Source organism: Rana temporaria, chromosome 13, assembly GCF_905171775.1.
Source record: "Rana temporaria chromosome 13, aRanTem1.1, whole genome shotgun sequence".
Taxonomy (NCBI): domain Eukaryota; kingdom Metazoa; phylum Chordata; class Amphibia; order Anura; family Ranidae; genus Rana; species Rana temporaria.
In genome coordinates this window covers 109,093,009-109,118,375 of record NC_053501.1, presented here as the reverse complement: position 1 = coordinate 109,118,375, position 25,367 = coordinate 109,093,009, and the positions used below count along the sequence as shown (strand labels likewise).

Genomic DNA, 25,367 nt, shown 5'->3' with positions numbered 1-25,367 from the left:
CTTTCTCCATGCCCCGGGTGGCAATGGCGGGTGTGTGAGGGGGTCCTCCCACACAGACCGCCCTACCTGCTCCGCTTTGAAGCCCAACGGGGCAGAGGGACTCCCTATAAGGGAGTGAGAGGATTAGCCCGCTCAACCAGCCCCATTAGTCCTTCGCCTCTCTTTTAGAGACCGCGTGGTCAAAGTGTGTGTGTTAACCCAATTTAGAGTGCGTGTGTAGGTGTGGTGGTTTTTGTGGGAGGGGGGTGGGCGTACTAAGCACAGGCTTACCTTGCATAGCACACCCACCGGGAGCCGGGCTGAGACCACCAAACTCAATTCACATGAAGCCGAGACCGGGATCCGAACCTCTAGCTGCAGAGGTGAATGGCTTGTCAGCACAGTGCCAATCGCGTTGAGCCACCGCAGCTCCTCTTGCGACGTCATTTAGAGCAATGCACGCTGGGATATTTTAGGGAGGGCGCATGCGCAGTTCGTTCGGCGCGGGACGCGCTTCATTTAAATGAAACACAAATTTGAATTCCGCCGGGTAATTTACGCTACGCCGCCGCAACTTTACAGGCAAGTGCTTTGTGAATAAAGCACTTGCCTGAAAAACTTGCGGCGGCGTAACGTAAATGAGATACGTTACGCCCGCACAATTTTGCGCCCATCTACGAGAATCTGGGCCAATATTCCTCCCCTAACACCAACAAGGGGGCACTATTCCTCTCACTGACTCCAATGATGGGGCATTTTTCTTGTCATTAATACCCATTATGGGGCATTATTCTTCCTCCTACTGACCACAGGCTCTTTTTTTACTCCCACTGACCACAGTCTGGTCCCTTAAAGTCTGAAGGACAGTGCCTGGATGTAGCATAAGGTTTATATCCACTTTTCCGCTGCGTGATTCCACCACAATTATGTCTGTGCTACTTGTTCTCCGACCGAAAGGGATCACAAGCTTTTCTTAGAAGACCAGTTCAGTATTCAGTCCTGAGCGCACGCTCTGCAGTGGTATTCCGAGAAAAGCTCTCGCCGTGCTATTCCTTTGGTCGAAGAACAAATACCGCAAATATAATGGTGGCGGAAAATCACGCAGAGGATAGCGGACTACATCCCCCATAGGAGACATTCTTGGTATCAGGAGGCAGGCAATGAATCGAATATTGCAGAACGTTATTCATAATGTACAGCTGAACATGAACCCTTTACATTTCACACTTTCGAAAATTTTGTGCACTTAACCCTTTCAGTACATGACTGATAAGTAGGGCAGTGGACGGTGTCAGTAGAGCAGTGGACGGGGTCAGTAGAGCAGTGGACGGGGTCAGTAGAGCAGTGGACGGTGTCAGAAGAGCAGTGGATGGTGTCAGTAGAGCAGTGGACGGTGTCAGTAGAGCAGTGGATGGTGTCAGTAGAGCAGTGGATGGTGTCAGTAGAGCAGTGGACGGTGTCAGTAGAGCAGTGGACGGTGTCAGTAGAGCAGTGGATGGTGTCAGTAGAGCAGTGGATGGTGTCAGTAGAGCAGTGGACGGGGTCAGTAGAGCAGTGGTTGGTGTCAGTAGAGCAGAGGATGGTGTCAGTAGAGCAGTGGATGGTGTCAGTAGAGCAGTGGATGGTGTCAGTACAGCAGTGGATGGTGTCAGTAGAGCAGAGGATGGTGTCAGTAGAGCATAGGACGGTGTCAGTAGAGCAGTGGATGGTGTCAGTAGAGCAGAGGATGGTGTCAGTAGAGCAGTGGATGGTGTCAGTAGAGCAGTGGATGGTGTCAGTAGGGCAGTGGACCATGTCAGTAGAGCAGTGGACGGTGTCAGTAGAGCAGTGGATGGTGTCAGTAGAGCAGTGGACGGTGTCAGTAGAGCAATGGACGGTGTCAGTAGAGCAGTGGATGGGGTCAGTAGAGCAGTGGACCGTGTCAGTAGAGCAATGGACGGTGTCAGTAGAGCAGTGGATGGTGTCAGTAGAGCAATGGATGGTGTCAGTAGAGCAGTGCATGGTGTCAGTAGAGCAGTAGATGGTGTCAGTAGAGCAGTGGACGGTGTCAGTAGAGCAGTGGACGGTGTCAGTAGAGCAGTGGACGGTGTCAGTAGAGCAGAGGATGGTGTCAGTAGAGCAGAGGATGGTGTCAGTAGAGCAGTGGATGGTGTCAGTAGAGCAGTGGATGGTGTCAGTAGAGCAGTGGATGGTGTCAGTAGGGCAGTGGTTGGTGTCAGTAGGGCAGAGGATGGTGTCAGTAGAGCAGTGGATGGTGTCAGTAGAGCAGTGGATGGTGTCAGTAGGGCAGTGGACGGTGTCAGTAGAGTAGTGGATGGTGTCAGTAGAGCAGTAGATGGTGTCAGTAGGGCAGTGGACGGTGTCAGTAGAGCAGTAGAGGGTGTCAGTAGAGCAGTTGTTGGTGTCAGTAGAGTAGAGGATGGTGTCAGTAGAGCAGTGGATGGTGTCAGTAGAGCAGTAGACGGTGTCAGTAGAGCAGTGGATGGTGTCAGTGGAGCAGTAGATGGTGTCAGTAGGGCAGTGGATGGTGTCAGTAGAGCAGTAGATGGTGTCAGTAGGGCAGTGGACGGGGTCAGTAGAGCAGTAGATGGTGTCAGTAGGACAGTGGACGGTGTCAGTAGAGCAGTGGATGGTGTCAGTAGAGCAGTGGACAGTGTCAGTAGAGCAGTGGATGGTGTCAGTAGGGCAGTGGATGGTGTTAGTAGAGCAGTGGACCGTGTCAGTAGAGCAATGGACAGTGTCAGTAGAGCAGTGGATGGGGTCAGTAGAGCAGTGGACCGTGTCAGTAGAGCAGTGGATGGGGTCAGTAGAGCAGTGGACCGTGTCAGTAGAGCAATGGACCGTGTCAGTAGAGCAGTGGATGGTGTCAGTAGAGCAATGGATGGTGTCAGTAGAGCAGTGCATGGTGTCAGTAGAGCAGTAGATGGTGTCAGTAGAGCAGTGGACCGTGTCAGTAGAGCAGTGGACGGTGTCAGGAGAGCAGAGGATGGTGTCAGGAGAGCAGAGGATGGTGTCAGTAGAGCAGTGGATGGTATCAGTAGAGCAGTAGATGGTGTCAGTAGGGCAGTGGTTGGTGTCAGTAGGGCAGTGGTTGGTGTCAGTAGGGCAGTGGTTGGTGTCAGTAGAGCAGAGGATGGTGTCAGTAGAGCAGTGGATGGTGTCAGTAGAGCAGTGGATGGTGTCAGTAGGGCAGTGGATGGTGTCAGTAGGGCAGTGGATGGTGTCAGAGCAGTGGATGGTGTCAGTAGAGCAGTGGACGGGGTCAGTAGAGCAGTAGATGGTGTCAGTAGGGCAGTGGATGGTGTCAGTAGGGCAGTGGACGGTGTCAGTAGGGCAGTGGACGGTGTCAGTAGAGCAGTGGAGGGTGTCAGTAGAGCAGTTGTTGGTGTCAGTAGAGTAGAGGATGGTGTCAGTAGAGCAGTGGACGGTGTCAGTAGAGCAGTGGACGGTGTCAGTAGAGCAGTGGATGGTGTCAGTAGAGCAGTGGTTGGTGTCAGTAAAGCAGTGGATGGTGTCAGTAGAGCAGTGGATGGTGTCAGTAGAGCAGTGGATGGTGTCAGTAGAGCAGTGGACGGTGTCAGTAGAGCAGTGGATGGTGTCAGTAGGGCAGTGGATGGTGTCAGTAGAGCAGTGGACGGTGTCAGTAGAGCAGTGGATGGTGTCAGTAGAGCAGAGATTGGTGTCAGTAGAGCAGTGGACGGTGTCAGTAGAGCAGTGGATGGTGTCAGTAGAGCATATAACATCCAAGCAGCAGAAAGAAGAAGAGCAGTGGCAGGAGGGGTGACTGGGGCGGCATTTACTGGTACGGATCCCTTGTATTTTCTTCCTGTGGCAGCTGAATGCCATCGGGAGGGAGAGGAAAAGAAGATGACTTTCATCTGCTGCAGGAGGGAAATACAGATCGGTTCCAGAAAATGCTGCCCCTCCTGTCCAGGTTTTCGGGGGTCAGAAAGGTAGGATTGCCACCTACACGTCACCTACCCATGATCGACGAGTAGATCACGTTCAATGGGTTTGCTGACCCTTGGATTATTGTGTGCCCAGGCACACCCAGCACACCCAGTGCACATGCCTATGCTGTTGGGGTGTGTTGTGACTTGTCAGGAACTTATTCACTTAGGCTTGTAAAGTGCCTGACCTTTCCTCTTCACTATAATAATTAAAATCAAAGCACCGCAAATGCGTTCCCCTCACCTCTGAGGATTGTTTCGAAAGCCAGCTCCACATTGGTCGAATCAAGCGCCGAGGTCTCTATGAACAAGAGTCCGTTGCTGTCTGTTAACAGATAGAAAAAAAATAAAAGCTAACAAGGATTCCTGAATTCAAACCATGCTGCTTCAAACAATACCACAAAAACTACCACAATGTAATAAATAGAAGTCATTCCTGACATGGGCGTCCACAGAGCTTTTTTCGGAGGGGGCATCATTTTAGGGTCACCCATGCGCCGCCCCTATTCGACAATGTCATTATCATGGTAAGAGACGGCAGACGTAGTACAGTCCCTAGGATAAGTAATGGATAATGGCCCTCTTACCAGACCCAGCGAAACTACATCAGTGATCTCTCCGGCTGGACGATCGCTCACTCTGGGTTCCCCGGGGGCAACTCTGGTCAGTAGTGTAGCATGTCTGTACCCTGGCAGTGGCTCAGTGTTTCTCTCTCTGGTGGCACTGGGCAGCGTGGCTCTCGCTCTGGTGCCGCTGGGCATCGTGGCTCTCTATCTGGTGGCGCTGGACAGCGTGACTCTCTCTCTGGTGCCGCTGGGCATCGTGGCTCTCTATCTGGTGGCGCTGGACAGCGTGACTCTCTCTCTGGCGGCGCTGGGCAGCGGGCTCTCTCTGGCGGCGCTGGGCAGCGTGACTCTGTTTAGTGGCGCTGGGCAGCGGGGCTCTCTCTGGTGGTGCTGGGCAGTGTGGCTCTCTCTGGTGATGCTGGGCAGCGTGACTCTCTCTCTGGTGGCGCTGGGCAGCGTGACTCTCTCTCTGGTGATGCTGGGCAGCGTTGCTCTCTCTGGTGGCGCTGGGAAGCGTGGCTCTCTCTCTGGTGCCGCTGGGCAGCGTGACTCTCTCTCTGGTTGCGCTGGGCAGCGTGACTCTCTCTCTGGTTGCGCTGGGCAGCGTGACTCTCTCTCTGGTGGCGCTGGGCAGCGTGTCTCTCTCTCTGGCTTCCGCCCATCATACTCCTCTTTCTTTGTCCTGTAGCACTCACTCCCTCAGCTTTTTTTCCCAGGCTGCAGTCTCTCAATATCTCTCTTGATTGAGCTGTAGCCTCCTCCCTGTGGAAAATAGGGCCGCCAATCTTCAGGACTACATGTCCCATGATCTCCTTTCCTAGTCTCCTTTGATTGGCCCTTCAGTTATGGCCAATGGGGAAGGAACGGAGCGAGCAGTAAGCTGGGTGGGGAACCTAGTGAGAGCCACCGTTTATTCTCCCTGACAGGAGAAAGGGGGGGCGAGCGAGGGAAACCTCTGACAGCCCGCAACTCGCCTTAGTCCTGTCTAAGCGCCCCTGAGTTCTCTGCTGGACAGAGCAGGTAAAAGAGCCGCAGTCACACTACACTGATATGGGGAGGCTTGACAGCACCTTGATGGTGTCACCCCGCTGGTGGGTGGCACCCCCATAGCAACGCCACTGTGCTGAATTTAACAGTACTGATCAGATCCCTGATTCCAGGGGGGGCACTTGACCCCCCTTGCCCCTAACCGCCGACGCCCATGATGCCTGACCTGATATTGATTGATCGATGTTCTGTTAGTGCTAAAAACTTAACCATAGCAAAACAGGCTGACATTTTGGAAGCAGGCAAGTTTCTGACCCAACAAATGTTCAATTGCCACAGATCAACAGTTAATAGAGGAGGTATGTTGGCACATTGGAGAACTACCCTATGACAAGACAATCCTAATGCATATAAACTAGGGTAAATGCTTATGAAGGGCATACACTATATGGCCAAAAGTTATGGACACCTGACCAGCACACCTATACAAACTCATTGGATATCCCATTCCAAAAGCATGGGCATTAATATGCAGTTGCCCCGTTTTGATTGTACACCAGCCTCCACTTTTCTGGGAAGACTTTCCACAAGATTTTTGGAGTGTGTATGGGGTAATTTGTGCCCATTCAGCCAAAAGAAGATTTGTGAGCTCAGTTACTAATGTTGGATTAGAAGACCTGACTCACCATCGGTGTCCCAATTCATCTCAAAGATGTGCAGTAGGGTTGAGGTCAGGGTTCTGTGCAGGCAACTTGATTTCCTCCAAACTAAACTGGGCCAACTATTAGGTAGATTCACAAAGAGTTAGGCCGGCTTATCTACAGATAAGCCGACCTAACTCTGAATCTAAGCCGACCTATGTTTAAGTGTATTCTCTAACAGAGATACACTTAAACATATCTAAGATAGGCTGGCTTGCGCCATTCTATCTTAGGCTGCAATGTTTCTTTTTCCCGCTAGATGGCGCTGCCATTGCGGCCGGCCTAGATTATGTAAATGAGGGGCTACGCCGATTCCCGACGATTTACGAGCGTACGCCGGGCCTACACCGTTGAGTTACGTCGTTTCCGTACGCGATAGGCCGCCTAAAGTTATTCCATCTATGAGGTGGAATAACAATGTTAAGTATGGCTGCCATTCCCGCCGCGAGGTTCGAATTTTTTACGTCGTTTGCGCAAGTCGTCCGCGAATTGGGATTTACGTCGTTTACGTACGCGTCGAAAACAATAGGCCCGTACGGCCTACTTAGCCGCAATGCGCACTGGGAAATGTAGTCGCCCGGCGCATGCGCAGAGTAAAAAACGTAAAAAAACGTGAGGTCAAGCCTCATTTCAATAATACACGCCCCCCTCCCAGTCATTTGAATTAGGCGCGCTTACGCCCGCTCGTTTTAGGCTACGCCGCCTAAAATTTGAAGGTAAGTGGTTTGAGAATCACTTCTAACCTAAATAATTTAAGGCGGTGTAGCCTAAAAAGAGTAGGCTAGGCCGTCCTAATTTTAGGCGCCCGTACGTGAATCTACCCCTATGTCTTTATGGATTTGGCCACCATTTACGGGGGCAAGTACTGATCTTAGATGAGAAGACCTGGCTCACCATCAATGTTCCAATTAATCTCAAAGTGGTTTACTAGGGTTGAGGTCAAGGCTCTGTGCCGGACTCATGAGTTCCTCCACACCAAACTGGTCAGACCATGTCTTTATTGGGGCTGGCCACCATTTATACAGTCAGATACTGATGTTGGATGAGAAGACTTGGTTCACAATCAATGTTCCAATTAATTTGAAAACATTTTGGTAAGATTGAGGTCTGGGCCCTGTTACGGCCACTCGAGTTCCTCAACTTTAAACAAGTCCAACCACGTCTTTATGGAGCTGGCGATCATTTGTGACATCAGATGATGGATGGGAAGACCTGGATCACCATCAGCGTTACCACGCATCCTAAAGGTGTTCGATAGGGTTGAGGTCAGGGCTTTGTGGAGGCAACTTGAGATCCTCCACACCAAACTGGTAAAACCACGTCTTTTATGGAGCTGGGCCGCCATTTACGGTGTCAAGTACTGATGTTAGATGAGAAGACCTGGCTCACCATTAATGTCCAAATTCATCTCAAAGATGTTTACTAGGGTTGAGGTCAAAGCTCTGTGTCGGACACAAGAGTTCCTCCACACCAAACTGGTCAGACCATGTCTTTATTGGGTCTGGTCACCATTTATAAGGTCAGATATTGATGTTGAATGAGAAGACCTGGCTCACAATCAATGTTCCAATTTATTCAAAAAATGTTCAGTAGGGTTGAGGTCCAGGCCCCGTGTGTGCCACTTGAGTTCCTCTACAGTGTCGATGGTGATCCAGGTCTTCCCGTCAAACATCTGATGTCACAAATTCTGGCCAACTCCATAAAGTCAAGGTTGGACCAGTTTGGTGTAGAGTCTACACCAAACTGGTCCAACCTTGACTTCATGGAGTTGGCCACCATTTGTGACATCAGATGTTTGATGGGAAGACCTGGATCACCATCGGCGTTCAAACGCATCCCAAAGGTGTTCAGTAGGTGTGGAGAACACTCAAGTTCCTCCACACCAAACTGGTCAGACCATATCTTTGTTGGCGCGGGCCACCATTTATAAGTTCAGATACTAATTGTTAAATGAGAAGAACTAGTTCACAATCAATGTTCCAATTCATTTAAAAGGTGTTCAGTAGGGTTAAGGTCCAAGCTATGTGGAGGCCACTTGAGTTCCTCTACACCAAACTGGTCCAACTTTGACTTCATGGAGTTGGCCACCATTTGTGGCATCAGTTGTTGGATGGGAAGACCTGGATCATCATCGGCATTCCAACGCATCCCACAGGTGTTCAGTAGGTTTGAGATCCCGGGCTCTTGAGTTCTTCCACACCAAACTGGTCAGACCATGTCTTTATGGAGCTGGCCACCATTTATAACGTAAGAAGTTGAATGGAAAAACTTGGATCACCATCGGCATTCCAGCTCATCCCAAAGGTGTTCAGTAGGGTTGAGATCAGGGCTCTGTGCAGAATACTCGAAATTCCTCCACACCAAACTGGTAAAACCATGTATATATGCAGCTGGCTTTGTACACAGAAGCACCACGATGGTGGAACAGAAAAGGACGTTTCCCAAACTGTTACCACAAGGCTGGGCAAGCACTATTGTCTAAAATAGAGGTCTAAAACTGGCGGCCCTCCAGCTGTTGCAAAACTACAAGTCCCATGAGGCATTGCAAGGCTGACAGTTACAAGCAAGACTCCCACAGGCAGATGCATGATGGGACTTGTAGTTTCACAACAGCTGGAGGGCCGCCAGTTTGAGACCCCTGGTCTAAAATTCCTTTAAATGCTGTAGTATTAACAGAACACCTCACTGGAAACTCAATCATTTTTGGGGGGGGGGGGGGGGTCCCTAAACTTTGGCCATACAGTGTGGTCCTGTAAAGTTGTAGCGCCCTCTATTGGTTACCTGCATACATCTTGGCTTCCTCGAAGGGCACTTCGCGAGTTTCATCTGCCAGGTCGCTCTTGTTGCCCACCAACATGACGATGATACTGGCATCCGCATGGTCATACAGCTCCTTCAACCAGCGCTCTATGCTGTCGTAGGACTGGTGCTTGGTGATGTCGTACACCAAAAGCGCTCCGACGGCGCCCCTGTAGTAACTAAAAATGGAACGAGAGTGATCAGAAAGCTCCTTAACAGATATATATAACCATTTAAACATTGTAAGAAATGAGTGTTAGAAAGATGTACCCCCAACAGTACCTGTACCCCCAAAACTGCAAGGGTTAAATGCTCACTAGGCCTTGGGACAGAGAAGCCATGTGTAATACTTACCTTATTACTGTAGATGTCCCTGAGGACGAAACGCGTTGGTGAAGCCACATTGCTTAATTTGTATGTGCTCGCTTTTATTATTTGTATGTCGGTTTTAATAAACCTTCTCGTTTTTTGATCTACACCATTGGAGCCCCCCTCTCCTTTTTTTCTCCATATACCGTGTGACGACTCTAGTTGTCCACCCTTCCAGTCCGGTTGGGGTGCTACGAGCCTCATTTGGAGGTTTCCATTTATAGCGCAAAAACTAAAAACCGCAGAGGTGATCAAATACCACCAAAAGAAAGCTCTATTTGTGGGGAAAAAAGGACGCCAATTTTGTTTGGGAGCCACGTCGCACAACCGCGCAATTGTCTGTTAAAGCGATGCAGTGCCGAATCGCAAAAAATGCTCTGGTCTTTGGGCAGCAATGTGGTCCGGAGTTTAAGTGGTTAAAACGACGTTAAAAAATGCAGCATGTTCGAATTTTTTTTTTGTCGTTTTTCAGAACCTGAAAAATTATGTGAAGCCCACGCATGATCATTTTAACCACTTAAGGACCGGACCAATATGCTGCTAAATGACCCAAGGGGTTTTTACAATTCGGCACTGCGTCGCTTTAACAGACAATTGCGCGGTCGTGCGACGTGGCTCCCAAACAAAATTGGCGTCCTTTTTTACCCACAAATAGAGCTTTCTTTTGGTGGTATTTGATCACCTCTGCGGTTTTTATTTTTTGCGCTATAAACCAAAATAGAGCGACAATTTTGAAAAAAATTCAATATTTTTTACTTTTTGCTATAATAAATATCCCCCAAAAATATATAAAACATTTCCTCCTCAGTTTAGGCCGATACGTATTCTTCTACCTATTTTTGGTAAAAAAAATCGCAATAAGCGTTTATCGATTGGTTTGCGCAAAATTTCTAGCGTTTACAAAATAGGGGATAGTTTTATTACTATTTTTTTTTTTTACTACTAATGGCGGCGATCAGCGATTTTTTTCGTGACTGCGACATTATGGCGGACACTTCGGACAATTTTGACACATTTTTGGGACCATTGTCATTTTCAAATGCATTTAAATTGCATTGTTTATTGTGAAAATGACAGTTGCAGTTTGGGAGTTAACCACTAGGGGGCGCTGTAGGAGTTAGGGTTCACCTAGTGTGTGTTTACAACTGTAGGGGGGTGTGGCTGTAGGACTGACGTCATCGATCGAGTCTCCCTATAAAAGGGATCACACGATCGATGCAGCCGCCACAGTGAAGCACGGGGAAGCCGTGTTTGCATACGGCTCTCCCCGTTCTTCAGCTCCGGGGAGCGATCGCGAGGGAGCGGCTAGAAACGAATAGCCGCGCCCTCGTCCCGGATCGCTCCTGAAGCCACGGGAACCGCCGCATGTACGGGGGGGGGGGGTCATGATCGGACCCCCGACTCACGTCTAGGCAGGGACGTACAGGTACGCCAATGTGCCTGTCCGTGCCATTCTGCCGACGTAAATGTACATGCGGCCGCCCGGAAGTGGTTAAATGACGTTTTTGAAAAATAACGTATTTTTTTTTCATGCCGAAAAATGATCGTGTGTACGTGGCATAAGTCTGGGATGCCATTAAAGGTCCATGTGCGTGTAAAGGCAGGCGTCCCAATACTTTTGACAACATAATATATCTGGACACGTTACAATTGTTTTACGGGCAAATACAACAGCAGGTTGGCATATTCTAGTAAAACGCTGCATGCGGGTGATTTTTAAAAGTGCCCAGCGCAGTCTAGAGTACAGTCCTAGCTGGAAACAATGCAATTGTTCATACGTAAGCCTCCAGCAACGTTTCCAACAGCTGCAGAGTGCTAGGAAATGCTTGAAGGGGTTGGATGTTCAGTTTTGTTGTTGTGCTTTAACCACCCAGCTGCCAACTAGTAAAAAAATAAAATAATAATAATTGTGGAGGCTGTTACAGTGAGTAACGACATGAAAACCTTTTATCCAGGGCCAGACCAAGGGGTAGGCAGAAGAGACGGTAGCCTTGGGTGCATCAGAAGGAGGGGGGTGCAGAAAGTGCAGGGCCTACATCCTACGCTGCTGATGTAGTTCACAGCTCATGCCATGAGAGGGTGCACTTTGACCCTTTTTGCCTTGGGTGCTAAAGGTCCTTCTTCATTTTGTATGCTTTCGTGTCTATCAGGTAAGTAGAGCACACAGGTTATGCCATAGGGCTGAGCCTGGACTTACGCAGATGTGATCGCGCGATATCGCTCCAGTCCGGCCGTGTCCCAGATCTGCGCCTTCACCAATTGCCCATCCAACGTCAGCGTGCGCGTCGAGAACTCCACCCCGATGGTGGTGCGGCTGTCATGGTTGAACTCATTGCGGGTGAAGCGGGAGAGGAGGTTGGTTTTGCCCACTCCGGACTCGCCAATCAAAACCACTGCGGAGAATGAAGTGGATTAAAAAAAAAAAAAAAAAAACAATAATTATTAATAGTAGGAACTAAAAAATACAATTTTGTAAAGTCAATATGAAATACTGTATACTAATAGTATGCATTTTCATTTTCATCCAGCGGGTGGAGCTCTCAGCCCCTTTACACATTTTTTTTCTACAGAGCTCAATAGCTCAAGGTGAAATTTACACAAATAAGAGATTGAGTCAGAGCAATGAGTCCCCTGCTCATCCTTAATACAACGCTGGGGTTTCCTTTAGAGACAGGGTGCCTGAAAGGAGACATATTAGTTGTTAGGCATGGAAACAGAAGTATTGTAATACTGTAAGTGGCACGGAGAGAGCATAGATCCCCGGACATGCCAAGACAGTCCTACATCTTGTTTGGGGGGAAGATGTCTCAGGATCACGGGACCCCAGTTGGTGAGCCCCGGATTGGTGGGGATGGAGTGTGTCTAAGCCACTTCCGAAAGTGGGTGGAACCAGGGTGGGAAGGCCCGTCACTGGGCGGATCCGAGGAGGACTGTGGGTGGGGTTAACTGTTTGAACTTTCTGGGCAGCAAAGGGGTCCATGAAGGTCAGGACAAGCATCCCTAGGGAAGCTGATTGGAGACAGTCTATTGACTGGGTTCCATAGTTGACCGGCTGGAAGTTTAACCAATAGAATAAATAAATAGAAAACCTTCATATACAGAATCATATACCCAAAGGTGAGCCAGAGGAACCCACAGTTGATTCAAAAGAACCTACAATTGACACAGAGCAACCTACAGTTCATATGGAGGAACCCACAGTTGATAAAGAGCAACCTACAGTTGATACAGAAGAACCCACAGTTGATCCAAAGGAATCCACAGTTGATAAGAGGAATCTACAGTTAATAAGAAGAACCCACAGTTGATAAGAGGAACCCACAGTTGATAAGAAGAACCCACAGTTGATAAGAGGAACCCACAGTTGATAAGAGGAACCCACAGTTGATAAGAGGAACCCACAGTTGACCCAGAGAGACCCACAGTTGATAAGAGGAACATACAGTTGATACAGAGTAACCCGCAGTTGATCCAGAGAAACCCACAGTTGATAAGAGGAACCTACAGTTGACCCAGATAGACCCACAGTTGATACATAGTAACCCACAGTTGGTAAGAGGAACCTACAGTTGATACAGAGTAACCCACAGTTGATACAGAGTAACCCACAGTTGATCCAGAGAAACCCACAGTTGATAAGAGGAACCTACAGTTGACCCAGATAGACCCACAGTTGATACAGAGGAACCCACAGTTGATAAGAGGAACCCACAGTTGACCCAGAGAGACCCACAGTTGATACAGAGGAACCCACAGTTGACCCAGAGAGACTCACAGTTGATAAGAGGAACCTACAGTTGATACAGAGTAACCCACAGTTGATAAGAGGAACCTACAGTTGATACAGAGGAACCTACAGTTGATACAGAGGAACCCACAGTTGATAAGAGGACCCCACAGTTGATAAGAGGAACCCACCGTTGATACAGAGGAACCCACAGTTGATAAGAGGAACCCACAGTTGATAAGAGGAACCTACAGTTGATAGGAGGAACCCACAGTTGATAAGAGGAACCTACAGTTGATACAGAGGAGCCCACAGTTGATAAGAGGAACCTACAGTTGATACAGAGGAACCTATAGTTGATACAGAGGAACCTACAGTTGATAAGAGGAACCTACAGTTGATACAGAGGAACCTACAGTTGATACAGAGGAACCTACAGTTGATAAGAGGAACCTACAGTTGATACAGAGGAACCTACAGTTCATACAGAGGAACCCACAGTTGATAAGAGGAACCCACAGTTGATAAGAGGAACCCACATTTGATAAGAGGAACCCACAGTTGATAAGAGGAACCCACATTTGATAAGAGGAACCCACAGTTGATAAGAGGAACCCACATTTGATAAAAGGAACCCACAGTTGATAAGAGGAACCCACAGTTGATAAGAGGAACCCACAGTTGATAAGGGGAACCCACAGTTGATAAGGGGAACCTACAGTTGATACAGAGGACCCCACAGTTAATACAGAGTTGTCCACAGTTGATAAGAGGTACCTACAGTTGATACAGAGGAACCTACAGTTGATAAGAGGAACCTACAGTTGATACAGAGGAACCTATAGTTGATACAGAGGAACCTACAGTTGATAAGAGAAATCTACAGTTGATACAGAGGAATCTACAGTTGATAAGAGGAACCTACAGTTGAGAGGAGGAACCTACAGTTGATAAGAGGAACCCACAGTTGATACAGAGGAACCTACAGTTGATAAGAGGAACCTACAGTTGATAAGAGGGACGCACAGTTGATAAGAGGAACCTACAGTTTATAAGAGGAACCCACAGTTGATACAGAGGAACCTACAGTTTATAAGAGGAACCTACAGTTGATACAAAAAGCACCCCACAGTTGATCCAAAGGAATCCATAGTTGATAAAGAGAACCCACAGTTGATCCAAAATAACCCACAGTGGAGCCAAAAGTAACCCACGATTGATACAGAGGAAGGCAAATAAAATGCTATAAAACATGGTCCATTTTGCTTGATCTGGGAAAAAAAAATCCTTTTTGACACCCCCAGAAGACAATCCGATATTCCCTGGATCAGCAATTTCAAGGGCAGCGTTGGGAAAGGGCGTCCAATCCTGTCTGGCCCTTACAGACATGCGGCCTGAACGACACTGCAACGCATGTAATAATGTAGAATGTGGCTTGGCATTGGGGACCCATGGAAAGTAAAAAAAAACGCATTGAAACACGCAGATAAGCGTAAGCAGGCCCCCCCAAAAAAATAAAGATTTCCTGTGTCGTCACAAATATTCATCGTAATATGTCTAATAGGTTTATTTCCAATGATCAGCTCCATCTAGTGGCCATAATGCAGTATTTTTTTTTCATTGAGGCATTTCAAGAATATACCGCAATTTGGCCATTAGATGGCGCTGACAATAAAAGAATATAAACCTACTGGGAACATTATTTGTGACAGTTGTGCGATTTCCTTTTTTTTAGAAAAAGGCCCCCCGAGTGTGAATGGGATGAAGTCATAAGGAGTAAATTGCTGGGAAGTTTCCTGAAAAAGACAACTGGGAGTGGATGAAGGTTTTGGAGATTGTATCTGAAGGTATATTTGCCAAGACAATTTCTGCAGGCCAGGCTGAGTTTGTCGGTAAATACTTCCAGAGATAACTATCACCAGCTTGTTGACTCTATGAGGCTCAGGCTAAAGGTCAGAACTGGTTAAAGGGAAACTCAACCCTTGATCATCATCATTTATTTATTTATTTTCAGATGCGCAAGTGATCAGATAATATATACAACCTGATTGGCGGGTGCAATATTTAGAGCCAGGCCTTCTGTAATGGGCGGGGCCAACTCAATATTGAACCCTACGGACTAAGACTGGGATGTCATTAAAGTTCATGTTGTGTCTAAAGGCAGGCGTCCCAATACTTTTGACAATATTGTGTATGGAAGGAATCATATATATAATCCTATTTGTGGGTGCCATTTTTATTTTTTATTTTTTGATAAATGGTTTGTCATTCTATAGGTACATGGGAGCCTCATTATATTCCTGCTTCCTGCTTAGCAGTGCAACTCAATGGTTGTGCTTTGCTGCTCCTCTATCTCCTTACACTATATTACCAAAAGTATTGGGACGCCTGCCTTTACACGCACATGAACTTTAGCCGTAGTCCTTAACCCTATTGCAAGCAGTGGGAGGAGTTATGCATCTATACCAAAATGCTTGGATCAGTGGCGGCCGGTACTCAAATATTTTTTTTGGGGGGGGGGGGCGCAAACAAACTGAAAAAAAAAAAACCATCAATCGCAGCCACTGTGCCCAACAATTGTCGCCGCTGTGCCATCAAATGCCACCACTGTGCCATCAAATGCCACCACTGTGCCATCAAATGCAGCCACTGTACTCATCAATTGCCGACACTGCGCCCATCAATTGCTGACACTGTGCCCATCAACTGGCGCTACTGTGCCCATCAACTGCTGCCAGTATGCCCATCAACTGCCTCTACTGTGCCCATCAACTGCCGATAATGTGCCAATCAACTGCTGCCAGTGTGCCCATCAACTGCCTCTACTGTGCCATCAACTGCTGCCACCGTGCCCATCAACTGCTGCCACCATGCCCATCAACTGCTGCCAGTGTGCCCATCAACTGCCTCTACTGTGCCCATCAACTGCTGCCAGTGTGCCCATCAACTGCCTCTACTGTGCCATCAACTACTGCCACTGTACTCATCAATTGCTGACACTGCGCCCATCAATTGCTGACACTGTGCCTATCAATTGCCGCTACTGTGCCCATCAACTGCCGCTACTGTGCCCATCAACTGCTGCCAGTATGCCCATCAACTGCCTCTACTGTGCCCCTCAACTGCCGCTACTGTGCCCATCAACTGCTGCCAGTGTGCCCATCAACTGCCTCTACTATGCCATCAACTGCTGCCACCGTGCCCATCAAATGCTGCCAGTGTGCCCATCAACTACCTCTACTGTTCCCATCAACTGCTGCCAGTGTGCCCATCAACTGCCGCTACTGTGCCCATCAACTGCCGCTACTGTGCCCATCAAATGCTGCCAGTGTGCATCCCCCGCCCGCCCAGAACTTACCTTGTCTCCGTGGGGCAGCGGTGTCCTCCACGATCCTCGGTCTCTTCTCCTGCCCTCTCTTCCTGTCCTCTGCTATGATTGGATGCCTGCTAGGCTAGCGTCCAATCACAGCGCCTGTCGTTTCAGCCAATCAGGTGACAGGTAACAGACCCGAGCACCTGATTGGCTGAGAGGCGGTTCAGTGTTAGGAAAGCGATTGATTCGCTTTCCTAACACAACGCTAAGTGAACAGCGAGTGCCCAGCATGGCGCCCTCTGTACGGCTCTAATCGGGTGCTTCCAAAGTTATTCAGGTGCACGGCGCCCGACAAGGGGCCGGACACCTGAATAGGGGGCGGCAGCGACGACCATAGATAGATTCATGCAATGCATGAATCTATTTATGGTGATGGAGCGGTGCCAGGAGAGAGGGGGCGGCGCCCTATGCATCCCTTATGGACGCACCACCACTGGCGTGGATGGGTGGGTGCTGGAAGAGTGGGCATTCCTCTATCTGTCTTGCCCCAGGTTCCAAGGCACATTGTGAGAAGCTCGCAGTGTGCGGTGTAATCAGCCCTTTTCGGTACCCAGTATCATAATACTATAAAACTTTCCTTCGCAGGATCCAATAAATTCTTTATGGTTTCTGCCTGTGGATTCCAGTGATTGGTGGGAAGATACGTTCCCTTCGCAGTACAAACACATCAGACCTAGGTGTGTACAAGTGAGGCAAAGATCACAAAGTCAGCCGAGCGTCAGCAATGAGTTAATGGCTGGGCGTCGCTCGCTATCCGCCATTCAACGGCATTTATTCTCTGCCTTCCTGCCGATTGCTCATTGCCTAAGTGGTGACACTAGTAGCTTAGACTCCTAAGGCCCTGTATGTAGGGTGACCACATTTTCAAACAGCCATTCAGGGAGTGGCGGCTGGTGCTCAAGATTTTTGGGGGGCGCAAACAAACGGAAAAAAAAAACAATTGCAGCCTCACTGTGCCCATCAAAATGCAGCCACTGTGCCATCAATTGTCACCACTGTGCCATGCCATCAAACGCAGCCACTGTGTTCATCAATTGTCGCCACTGTGCCCTGTAATTGTCGCCACTGTGCCAATTGTCACCACTGTGCCCTGTAATTGTCGCCACTGTGCCAATTGTCACCACTGTGCCCTGTAATTGTCGCCACTGTGCCAATTGTCACCACTGTGCTCTGTAATTGTTGCAACTGTGCCAATTGTCGCCACTGTGCCCTGTAATTGTCGCCACTGTGCCTTTTAATTGTCGCCACTGTGCCCTGTAATTGTCGCCACTGTACCCTTTAATTGTCGCCACTGTGCCCTGTAATTGTCGCCACTGTGCCCTTTAAATGTCGCCACTGTGCCCTGTAATTGTCGCCACTGTGCCCTGTAATTGTCGCCACTGTGCCCTGTAATTGTCGCCACTGTACCCTTTAATTGTCGCCACTGTGCCCTGTAATTGTCGCCACTGTGCCCTGTAATTGTCGCCACTGTACCCTGTAATTGTCACCACTGTGCCCTGTAATTGTCAACACTGTGCCCTGTAATTGTCGCCACTGTGCTCTGTAATTGTCGCCATTGTGCCCTGTAATTGTCGCCACTGTGCACTGTAAAATGTTGCCCCCCTTTTCTGGGGTCGGCCATCCTCCTTCCACGTCCCTCGATGTCTTCTCCCGCCCTCGATGACACTTCAGCCAATCAGGTTACCGGTAATCAGAACCGGTGAACCTGATTGGCTGAGACGCCTGTCTGTCTTATCCAAGGAACGCACCCCCCCGTGCGTTCCTGGATAAGTATTTGGAAGCCTATTACAGCCTGAGGGCAGGCTCTGATAGGCACTTCCACAGCCAACCAGCTGCCATTATTCAGATGGCCGGCGCTCACCAGGGGGCCGGCCATCTGAATAGTCGGCGGCAGCGGCAAAACATAGATTCATGCAATGCATGAATCTATGTATTGTATTCAGTGGCGGTGCGGGAGCGAGAGGGGGTGGCTCTCCGGCGCCCTTTATGGACGCACTGCCACTGCATTCAGGGACGCCCCCCTCCTTCACATATATTTGCCAATTGTAAAGGCTTATATGCAAGTAATTGGCCATAATAATGGTATGGGGGGGTCCTGGTACTGCTTTGTGGGACATGTATCAATGCAAAAAAAAGTTTTTTATCCTTTTTTTTCAGGAGCAGCGATTATAATTATTCTTAAAGTACAACAAAAAAAAATGAAGAATTCCTCTATATATAGTGCCTGGGGGGGGGTCTCCTTAATCTGCCCGTAAAGTGGCGCATCTGTACCATGTATAGAACCTGCTGCAGCAAAAATTACATTTCTAAAGATAAAAAAAGAGAGTCAAATCACATTTAAATTGACTCACGGTTGCAATTGCTGGCACCCGGCTATTGAAAAAAAAAGAGCACAAAAAAACATAGTGCCCCCTCCCCCTAGTCCATACCAGACCCCTCGGGCTCTTCCCCCCACACCCCAAAGCACCACGTCCCCATCTTACCCCGGCTGGTGGTTGTGGTGGCATTCAGGCAGGGGGGGTTATCAGAATCTGGAAGCCCCCAGAGGACCCAAAAGGGTCTAGAATGGACTAGGGGAGGGGGACCCCATGCCGTTTTTTTTTATTATTGGCAGCTTTATTTTTTATTCAGCTGTCAGCAGGGAAGCCCATTGACAGCTGATGACTCATCAGTTGTTAAGGATGTCGGCTTCCCAGCCCCGCTCCTTAACGACCAGCTTTTACTGCGCCCTGGTTGGCGCAGTGGACAGTGCATTGCAGGGCATTTGGTGGGGCGAACACCCTGGGCTGGGAAACAGAAAGCTCCCACCGTCAGCTCATCGGGTGGCTGTGTCAGTTTCATTCCGGGACACTGTATTGTACTGGATTGAAGGTGCCCGGGACAGACCTGCAAAATGCGGGACAGTCCCGGGGCAATTCGGGACACGTGGTCACCCTTTTTCAATGTCAGGTCCGCCGATCAGTTTTTCAGGTGGACCAGATCGGACCCTCCATTCACCCCTATGGAGCTATGTCATCCGCCTGCTCAGCAGCGAACAGCGGAGCGATCCCCCGCTGAGCAAGCAAAGTCCGGAAAAGGGAGGCGCCCGTGTGAAAGGGGCCTTAGAGTACTTGTTGCAGATTGCCCATTATTGCCTAAGTGGCGACACTAGTAGCTTAGACAGAGGTTTAGATTAGCCGTTTAACATCCTCCAATCTTCTCAGAAGGCTTTTTAGAAGATTTTGGAGTGTGTCTGGGTGGAATTTGTGTCTGTTCAGCTAAAAGAACATTTGTAAAGTCAGGTACTGATGTTGGATGAGAAGACCTGGATCACCATCAGTGTCCCAATTCATCCCAAAGCAGTGGCGGCTGGTGCTCAATTTTTTTTGGGGAGGCGCCACAAACTGAAAAATTCTGAAGAAAAAAAAAAAATAATCAATTGCAGCCTCACTGTGCCCATCAAACGCAGCCACTGTGCCCATCAAACGCAGCCAATGTGCCCATTAAACGCTGCCACTGTGCCTATTAAATGCTGCCACTGTGCCATCAAATGCTCCCACTGTGCCCATCAAACGCAGCCACTCTGCCCATCAAATGCAGCCACAGTGCCATCAAACGCTGCCACTGTGCCCATCAAACGCTGCCACTGTGCCCATGAAAGCAGCCACTGTGTCAATCAAACGCAGCCACTGTGCCCATCAAACGCAGCCACTGTGCCCATCATCAAACGCAGCCACTGTGCCATCAAACGCTGCCACTGTACCCATCTAATGCTCCCACTGTGCCCATCATATGCTGCCACTGTGCCAATCAAATGCTGCCACTGTGCCCATCAAATGCTGCCACTGTGCCCATCTAATGCTCCCACTGTGCCCATCAAACGCTGCCACTGTGCCCATCTAATGCTCCCACTGTGCCCATCAAACGCTGCCACTGTGCCCATCAAATGCTGCCACTGTGACCATCAAATGCTTCCACTGTGCCCATCAACCACTGATACTGGGCCCATCAAATGTTGCCACTGTGCCATCAAATTCTCGAACAGTGCCATCAAATGCAGCCACTGTGCCTATCGAATGCTGCCACTGTGACCCCCCCCCCCACTCTCTGTCTGCCCGGCACTTACCCTGTCTCAGTGGGGTAGCGGGTGACGGTGGCGAGCGATGTTCTCCATGCTCCTCCATGTCTCCTCCCATCCTCTCCTATAGGCGGTTGGATGCAGGCATCCAACCACAGTGCCTGTCGTTTCAGCCAATCAGGTGACGGGTAACAGACCCAAGCACCTGATTGGCGGAGAGGCGGTTCAGTATTAGGAAAGCGAATATAAATTCGCTGTTCTAATACACCTGGGTGAACTGCGCTCGCAGGTCACCTTTTTTGACACCTATTAGAGCCTCTGATGTTGAATAGAATGATGTGGTTCACCATCAGCATTCCAACTCACCCAAAAGATGCTCAGTAGGGTTGAGGTCGGGGCTCTGTAGAGGCCACTTGAGTTCCACCTAGGGTTGCCACCTCATCCCTTTAAAACCAAAACTGTGGCTGATTAAGGAGGTAATTAAAATCACTTGGTGCCTTATCTGCATTAAATTAGCCTCAGAACCTGTGTAATTCATATGTGTTCGGGTTTCAAGGGATGAGGTGGCAACCCTAGTTCCACCAAACCAAACTGGTCTAACCATGTCTTTTTCGAGCTGGCCACCATTTGTGAGGTCAGGTACTGAAGTTATATAAGAAGACCTGGTTCACAATCAGTGTTCTAATTCATTCAAAAGATGCTCAGTAGGGTTGAAGTCTGGGCTCTGTGTAGGCCACTCAAGTTCTAAACCAAACTGGTCCAACCAGGTCTTTATGGAGCTGGCCACCATTTATGGTATCAGATGTTGGTTGAGAAGATCTGGATCAGTGACGGAATTCCAACTCACCCCAGAGGTGTTCTGTAGGGTTGATGTCTGGGGTTTGTAAAGGCCACTTGAGTTCCACCACACCAAACTGGTCAAACCATGTCTTTATCGAGATGGCCACCATTTGTGAGGTCAGTGTTGGATGAGAAGACCTGGTTTGCAATTGGTGTCCCAATTCATCTCAAAGGTCATCAGTAGCGTTGAGGTCAGGGCTCTGTGCAGGACACTCAATGTCCTCCACGCCAAACTGGCCAAACCATGCCTTTATGGAGATGGCTTTGTATACAGCGGCACTGTTGTGATGGAACAGAAAAGGGTCTTTACCAAACTGTTACCATGAGGTTGGAGGAGCCCAAACTTCTACAATGTCTTGTATACTGTAGTATCAAGAGTACCCTTCATGGGAAACACCTAAACTCAACCAATTGGAGGGATGACCATAAGTTTGGCCATATTGTATACTCCAAAGCAGTTGGTTCTTGGTGTTGCCGGTTTTTGGCCCGATCGTATATTATATCTTGTCTGTAGCTGCAGGCAAACATTGCTCCTAATTTCTGAGATGGGAAAGAAGAAAAAGCACAAATGATGTTGTTAAAGGACGTGCCACACCCCCAATTATGCAGCTCATAAAGATGTTTTATGCGTAATCTTCCTGGTTAAACCCAGAGGTGCCTTCATTTTCACCACTCCTTTATACTGGCTTCTCTATATAACAAATGTGATCATTCATTGGTCGTATGACATTTTTTTTTTGTGGGGGGGGGGGGGGGGTTATAAAAAAATCCACAGATCTATTCCTGCATATACATTAATTCTGTGAGAATCGTGATAAAATCGATTGTTATTAGGCTGTTTTCTCTCCAGGTCAAATGTTATTACTTCATACAGAGTAAGTGAATCAGTAAACTGACACATTTTGGCCACTAGATGGAGTTGATGATCATAAGGACTGAATACTTATACTATGATCTTTGGCCCCATCTAGTGGCCACAATGTGGTATTTTCCTGATTTACTCTTTGAATGAATGACATTTGACATGGAGTGAAAAATAGTCTGAAGTAATTGATTTTGTTCCCATTTGCTCAGAACGAATGTACATACGGTTTCACAAAAGAAAAAGCTCTGTACATCTTTTATAAATACTCCCCTTTTTATGTATAACACTTTTAATAGTTATATTTTTTATAGAGGTGCGCACATCAGACTAAAAAGAGGGACCTAAGTAGGATAAAGGGATTTGGTTCCAAAAGAGGGACAGTTCTTCTGAATGAGGGTCAGTTGGGAGCTATGGGCAGATGCCCAACACCTCCCAAGGATAGGGGCATCTGCCAAGTCTGTTGGGGAACTTCCCCCCCATTGTTCTAAATGCTCCCAAACTCTCCCCCCTGCATTGCAATACATTTTCTCGTTCGGCAGATCGGAATGCCCACACCCTGGCAGAAGCCAATCGCAGATCCACATACCGATCCTCTTATCTCCAGCCGCGACACGTACAGTAGATAGGCACGGCCAGGATGTAGGCACAGCCAGGGTCCAGAAAACGCGATCTCATTGTATGCCGCCCGGCTTCCAATCAGGGGGGAGCGGTAAGATCACGCTGGCCGTTACACCAAAGACATACACTCCATATTTTTCGGAAATTACACATAACTCTTGTTTTTCGAGCCAAAAACCATTATCCAAGTCAACTGGGAGAGGGAAGGTTAACAGCGAGCGTGCATAGAAGACTTACCTTTGAACACAAAGTTGTACTCGTCCTCTTCTGACTTCATGGCTGTGGCTGTAACATGGATTCCTCTGTCCCTGTCGTGTCGCTTGGCTCGGGAGGGCGATGTCACTGCGGTCCGGCCTCTCCGGGTTTTAGCGTTGACTGGCTGCGTCGGAGTTAAGAGAGGGGATTCCTGGCATAACTGGGCCTCCGGTGGAATAGGCAGGTGGAGCGTTTGTTCGGCAGGTGGGGACAGGTGCAGTGATGTGACTCAGTGGGCGTTGCGAAGCTGCTGTGTTTGGTTAGGTGTCGCCTTTCAGGCTCGACAGGTAAGGCAGACCTTTCCGGGCTTGTGATAACTTGAGTGAAGCAATTACCCAAGCGACTGTTAACCAGTTCCCTGCTAGAGTTGCCTATCGTGACCGGCTGTCCCTGAGGATGGTCATACACAGTCAAGTCTAAAGCTGAACGGAGCTAAAAAAGGACAGTCGGAAGATCATTGGGCCTGGGTGGTCTTATCAAGCTTAAATTTGGCTACAAGGGTCAAGCACCCAATCTAGATCAGACTGTCCTTGTTCAGCTCAAGATTGGGCCTGGGTGGTCTCATCAAGGTTGAATTTGGCTACAAGACCGAGCACCCAATTTACAAGGGTCCAGCACCCAATCTTGACCTGACTGTCCATATTCAGCTCAAGATTGGGCCTGGGTGGTCTCATCAAGGTTGAATTTGGCTACAAGACCGAGCACCTAATTCACAAGGGTCCAGCACCCAATCTTGACCTGACTGTCCATATTCAGCTCAAGATTGGGCCTGGGTGGTCTCATCAAGGTCGAATTTGGCTACAAGACCGAGCAATCAATTTACAAGGGTCCAGCACCCAATCTAGATCAGACTGTCCTTGTTCAGCTCAAGATTGGGCCTGGGTGGTCTCATCAAGGTCAAATTTGGCTACAAGACCGAGCACCCAGTTTACAAGGGTCCAGCACCCAATCTTGACCTGACTGTCCATATTCAGCTCAAGATTGGGCCTGGGTGGTCTCATGAAGGTCGAATTTCACTACAAGACTGAGCACCCAATTTACAAGGGTCCAGCACCCCATCTTGACCTGACTGTCCATATTCAGCTCAAGATTGGGCCTGGGTGGTCTCATCAATGTTGAATTTGGCTACAAGACCGAGCACCCAATTTACAAGGGTCCAGCACCCAATCTTGACCTGACTGTCCATATTCAGCTCAAGATTGGGCCTGGGTGGTCATATCAAGGTCGGATTTAGCTATGTAGGTTCAGCACCCAATCTTAACCTGACTGTCCATGTTTGGCTCAAGATTGGGCCCGGGTGGTCTTATCAAGCTTAAATTTGGCTACAAAGGTCAAGCACCCAATCTAGACCAGACTGTCCATGTTTGGCTCAAGATTGGGCTTGGGCAGTCTTATCAAGGTTGGATTTGGCATAGGAATCCAGCACCCAATTTTGATCCGATTGCCCATGCTGGGCTCAAGATTGGGCCTGGGTGGTCTCATCAAGGTCGAAATTTGGCTACAAGGCCCGTGCACCCAATTTACAAGGGTCCGGGATCAAATCTTGACCTGGCTGTTCATGTTGGGCTCAAAATTAGGCCTGGGTTGTCTTATCAAGGTTGGATTTGGCATAGGAGTCCAGCACCCAATCTTGATCTGATTGTCCATGCTGGGCTCAAGATTGGGCCTAGGCAGTCTTATCAAGGTTGGATTTAGCACAAGGGTCCAGCACCCAATATTGATCCGATTGTCCATGCTGGGCTCAAGATTGGGCCTGGGTGGCCTCATCAAGGTCGAAATTTGGCTACAAGGCCCGTGCACCCAATTTACAAGGGTCCAGGATCAAATCTTGACCTGGCTGTTCATGTTGGGCTCAAAAATTGGGTGCTCGGTCTTGTAGCCAAATTCGACCTTGATGAGACCACCCAGGCCCAATCTTGAGCTGAATATGGACAATCAGGTCAATATTGGGTGCTGGACCCTTGTAAATTGGGTGCTCGGTCTTGTAGCCAAATTCGACCTTGATGAGACCACCCAGGCCCAATCTTGAGCCCAGCATGGGCAATCAGATCAAGATTGGGTGCTGGACCCTTATGCTAAATCCAACCTTGATAAGACTGCTCAAAATTAGGCCTGGGTTGTCTTATCAAGGTTGGATTTGGCATAGGAGTCCAGCACCCAGAGATGCAACAGGAAGTGATGGGAATTCACCTTCTTAGGTGTCCCCATTGGAAGGTTTCCCGACTCCCATAGGCTGAGGCATGATGGGACATGTAGTTCCGCAACAGCTGGGCGGGCCACC

At 48.7% G+C, this 25,367-nt stretch overlaps 1 protein-coding gene across 1 annotated transcript in view; it reads right to left on the bottom strand.

Moving 5' to 3' along the window:
- RAB25 (RAB25, member RAS oncogene family) overlaps nucleotides 1-23,316 on the bottom strand; it is a 28,779-nt gene extending 5,463 nt beyond the window's left edge. Inside the window, exons 1-4 of the mRNA XM_040333778.1 lie at nucleotides 23,069-23,316; nucleotides 11,549-11,744; nucleotides 8,965-9,161; nucleotides 4,174-4,254 (exon numbers count right to left, since the gene is read on the bottom strand). Of these exons, the coding sequence (XP_040189712.1) occupies nucleotides 4,174-4,254; nucleotides 8,965-9,161; nucleotides 11,549-11,744; nucleotides 23,069-23,108 (514 nt within the window). The 5' untranslated portion in view covers nucleotides 23,109-23,316. The remainder of the gene's footprint in view (nucleotides 1-4,173; nucleotides 4,255-8,964; nucleotides 9,162-11,548; nucleotides 11,745-23,068) is intronic.
- Between the last annotated feature and the right edge of the window lie 2,051 nt (nucleotides 23,317-25,367).